The 5,000-nt window shown below is 31.5% G+C and overlaps 1 protein-coding gene across 2 annotated transcripts in view; it reads left to right on the forward strand.

Moving 5' to 3' along the window:
- LOC100212385 (mannose-6-phosphate isomerase) overlaps window positions 1-5,000 on the forward strand; it is a 42,358-nt gene that overhangs the window by 20,664 nt on the left and 16,694 nt on the right. For both annotated transcript variants that reach the window (XM_065788999.1, XM_065789000.1), the window contains exon 3: window positions 1,842-2,118. In XM_065788999.1, coding sequence (XP_065645071.1) covers window positions 1,842-2,118 — 277 coding nt within the window. The remainder of the gene's footprint in view (window positions 1-1,841; window positions 2,119-5,000) is intronic.

Consider the following 5,000-nt stretch of genomic DNA (forward strand, 5'->3'; position numbering starts at 1 on the left):
TAAATATTCTAAAAGATAAAAGTTTTTGCGTAACGCAAAACTGCTGAATGTGTAGGCAAATCGCCGTTTGGTAGGCAAAATGCGAGCTGCGTAACGCTTCTTAAAAAGGCCTGTAATCCCATATCTTCTATTACTTGTATGATAGCCTCAGTTGTACTTCTCCCCGGAAGAAAACTCAATTAGCTATTTGGCAATAGTTTATCTTAGATATATGTTTTATCTTGGAAATATGTTTTGCAAGGCTACGCTTAACTAATTTAGGAGTTAAGGTTGTTAGTTAATGTGTATTATAGAATTCTCCAAAGCAGAGAATGACCCCAGTTGGTCATAGTCAAGATTTGCAAGGTGCTATGCATGTCAAGTTGTTGTATGGCAGCAAATGTGTCTCTCAAACAAGGCTGAAGAAACAAGTTGAGCACGGTACTTCTATGTATGGGGAAGATTTGAAATATTTGCCACCTGCTTATAAAGCAAACACTCACCCATTACACCACTACTGCATTTGTGCACTTGTTTACCTACCTTCGTTTTTAATTTAGACTTTAAATTTATCACTATACCTTTTTCAATACAACTTTTACGAAGAAAAAAAAATTTTTTTTGTAAAAAATCATAATTTTATCAAGGGGCGAATTAAATGATCGCGAATTGAAAATTCCGTAAAAGATTCTGGTCTTTAAATTTGTAAAACTTTTATGAATGGCCAGAAAAAAACGCGCAAAAATGGTTTTCAAGAAAAACAAAATTTGAAGACCAGAAACCTTTGCGGAATTTTCAATTCGCGATCACTTAATTTGCCATTTGTTAATAAGCCCCTTGCTTAATTTGTTATGCAGTAAAATAATAATTTTTATTTTTAAAGTTTTTAAAAAATTTTGCTTCTTTTGAGACAACATAATTATATATATATATATATATATATATATATATATATATATATATATATATATATATATATATATATATATATATATATATATATATATATATATATATATATATATATATATATATATATATATATATATATATATATAAATATATATATAAATATATATATAAATATATATATATATATATATATATATATATATATATATATATATATATGTATGTATATACACACTACAGCATATATATAGACTATAACGTATTTGTATGTATACATACAAATACTATAACGTATTACACAAACCGTTTAGTTGCAATTACACAAACATTTTAATTGCAAAAAAATGTTTTAATAAAGCTAGACAAAGTTTAGGTATATAAATAAGTTTTTTATACATATATACATACAAATACCGTAACGTTAACACATTACACAAACATTTTAATTGCAAAAAATGCTTTAATAAAGCTTGACAAAGTTTAGGTATATAAATAAGTTTTAATTAGTAAAAATTAATTACCATCTTAAAAAAATAATCCACAGGTGAATTGTTACAAGGGATTTTGTCACAAAGTGATTTCTTTGTAAATAGTATGTTTTTTTAAAATTACTTTTGTTACCGTGGATGTAAGAGAACATGATTTTTGTTACCGTGGATGTAAAAGTAATACATCCACGGTAACATGACTTTTGTTACCATGGATGTAAGAGAAAAGATTTTTTTAAAGTTTATGCAAGTTGAGTTTGTCTATGTAGTGGAGGAAAGTACTGTATGTTAAAATGCATTTTTTTTTAAACATAATACTCAACAAAATTTTGCTAATTTAGCTACAAAGTTATTGTGGTTGAAGTTTTTTTTGACATAAATTCGCCTTAATAATGTATTGTAATTTATAGTTTGAAAGCCATAATTGTTACTCTGAATTTCAACATGTTATTTTTTTTTTAGCTTTGGATGGGCTCACATCCTTCTTTTCCTTCTGTTGTTAGAAATGAAAAAGGGTCTGTTCCTCTAGCAGATTTGATTAAATCTGATTCAAGCAAAACTTTAGGTGTAAATGTTGCAGCCAAGTTTAATGGAGAGCTTCCTTATTTGTTCAAGGTATTGTCTATAGATAAAGCCCTTTCCATTCAGGCTCATCCTTGCAAACAACTTGCCGAGAAACTTTTTAGAGAGCAGCCGCATATCTACAAAGATCCAAATCATAAACCAGAAATGGCTATAGGTATTTTTTTTAAATATTTTTAATTTTTATTTGTTTATATTTAACCAAATATATACTCAAAGTATAGCATAACTTTATATTATATAAATTTCAAAATCTCACAAGCCTGTGTATATTATTTAGCCTGTGTGTTATGTGTGTTTTCTCAAGTTCTCTATTTATTTCTCAACTTTTCTCTTGTTTCTTTTCTTTGTTTCTCTTGATTCCGCTTGTTCTACTTGATCAACTTCTTTTTTCTTCTTTTTCTTTTTTTTTTTTTTTGTATTTAGGTTTTGACTTCATTTCTGTTATATATTTTTAAATATACACATATCAAATATGAAAATCTGTTTTATTCAATAGCATACACATACTAAATGTAAAAATTTGTTTTATTTGTTAACAAACAAATATTAAATGTAAAAATTTGTTTTTATTTGTTAACATACATATACTAAATATACAGCAAAATTGGCGCTTAGAACTACAGGCCGGTGTCTCTAACCTCAATTGTCTGCAAAATCCTAGAAGGAATTATTCACGATTGAGTTATGTCTCCTTGTGATGTCAATAAATTGCTTTCAAAAGCTAAGCATAGCTTTGTACGCAAATGAGGCTGCACAACCAATCTCCAGGAGGCACGTGACATCCTGACACAGGCTATTCACCTACGTTACACTGCTGACATCATTTATACTTGACTTAATACACAAACTGAGGGCACTCAGTTTGTGTATCAAGTGGGTATATGTGGTGCATTGTTGAATTGGATCGATGGGTGGGTTTCATATCACAAACAATGTGTAGTAATAAAAGGACATATATCAAATTGGGTACCTGTTTCAAGTGGAGTTCCACAAGGATTGGTTTTAAGACTATTATTATTTGTCCTTTTTATTCATGATTTTCCAAACAACATTGCGCATCACATTAAATTATATGCAAATGATATGCAGAATCATTGGCATTATCAAATCTAAAGAAAACTTTTCGATTTTACAAGATGACATAGACAAAGCCGTGGAGTGGTCCAGATTTTGGCGCATGTCTTTCAACGTGGTAAAATGCAAGGTAATGCACATAGGTCGTGGAACCAAAACGTCAACACAACAATATTCAATGTGCAGCAATGACGGATATCAAATACAACTTGCAGTTACCAAGAACAAAAGAGACCTTGGTGTCATGGTCTCAGACGATTTAAAATTAAAAAATCAAGTTGAGACAGCCTTAGCAGCCTTAACAGCCCATCAAGTACTTGGTAGGCTAAAAAAAGCATTCCACTGTCTGTTGTCTAGTGAATATTGTATATAGCTTATATTGGCCCACATCTTGAGTTTGTGGTACCAGCCTGGTCGACGTTTCTAAAACATGACGTTGAAACACTAGAAAAAGTGCAGAAGGGGCGACAAAAATGATTGCACTAATAAAGCACTTACCATACACCCAAAGACTACAAAAATTGGGTTTAAGGATTCTTGAAGACCGCAGAGCGCGAGGCAACCTAATTCAACTATTCAAGATCACTTGAAATATTGACAAAGTCCATTTTTATGTGCCACAGACACAACACTTAGCTAAATTGATTTACAATCTTCGACGAGTGAATTAATGTCCAGGAGATGTACGACACGTACATCTCCTGGAAAATAGTTGCATCAAAAATGTTTACCCAGTCTGTATTTGTAAAAAATTTGTTCATTCCTGCGAAGTCAGCTTTTTTTAAAATATATTTCCGATTGCTAGCTACAGTTTTTGTCTCATGGTGATTGAGTGCATATTTAAAGCAAATTACAAGATGTCCTTTGCTTATATTCCCTAATACCGCATTTGTCTCAACTTGAAATAATCTTTGTTTGATTACTGTGAACAGTAAGTCCAGTGTATTCTCGTACGTTGATTTGTTTAGTTGAAAAATAGGTATCGCGACGTGCTGAATTAGAAATTCGTCGTTTATTATTTCCGAGAAATGATGTTCTATCGAGTGTTCACTGGAATTTATTGCATGAACTGCTCCATCTGACCATTCAATTTTCGGAAAATTAAAGTCACCCATTATTAAAAGATCTTTAAAACCCCGTTTGTCCACATATTCCCTTGCAGTTCTGAAAACATTTCTGAACAGTTCCATATCTACCACATCGTTTGGTCGGTATATGCATCCTACCAAATGTTTGTCGTTCCCGAAAACTAGTACAGCCCAGATTTGTTCTAAGTCAGTCGTCAATAGCCATTTTTCATTTACTTCATAAGACGTTATTTCGCTATTCACGTAAATACAAACTCCTCCGCCCACGCGGCCATCTTTTCTGTCGCTACGATATAAGCAAAAATTTTCCACACACGTAATTGAAGTTTCACTAAACCATGTTTCCGTTACTCCGATTACGTTTGGTTCATTCAGGTGACACAATACTTTAAATTCCTCAAACTTGTTGTTTAGTGAAGTGGCATTCAAATATATACAGGATAAATACGATAAATTTTCGCTTTTTTTCGCTTTCATTTTTTTTCCTCTCGTTTCCACGAATCGCATATCGAAAGGGCGAGTTGGCGTCAAGCTTCGAATTTAAGTCATTTCCTTTCTTCCTCAACTCAAAGTCCTGTAGTCTCTTGGCCTCTGTCAAGTCTGGGCATATATAAACTTCTTTAAAATCTTGCTTTTCCCTTAGCTTTTTTGACGCGAGTAAGAGAGGATTTTTTTCGCCTTCAGATAACTCGAGTAGAATCGGGCCTGGTTTGGCAGCGTTTGTGTTTGTGCGTTTGTTAACATATTCATATTAAATTTAAAAATTTGTTTTATTTGTTAACATACACATGTTAAATGTAAAAGTTTGTTTTATTTGTTAACATACACATACTAAATGTAAAGATTAAAAATCTGGGGAAAAATTAAGTTACAG

Source organism: Hydra vulgaris, chromosome 01 (genome assembly GCF_038396675.1).
Source record: "Hydra vulgaris chromosome 01, alternate assembly HydraT2T_AEP".
NCBI classification, from domain to species: domain Eukaryota; kingdom Metazoa; phylum Cnidaria; class Hydrozoa; order Anthoathecata; family Hydridae; genus Hydra; species Hydra vulgaris.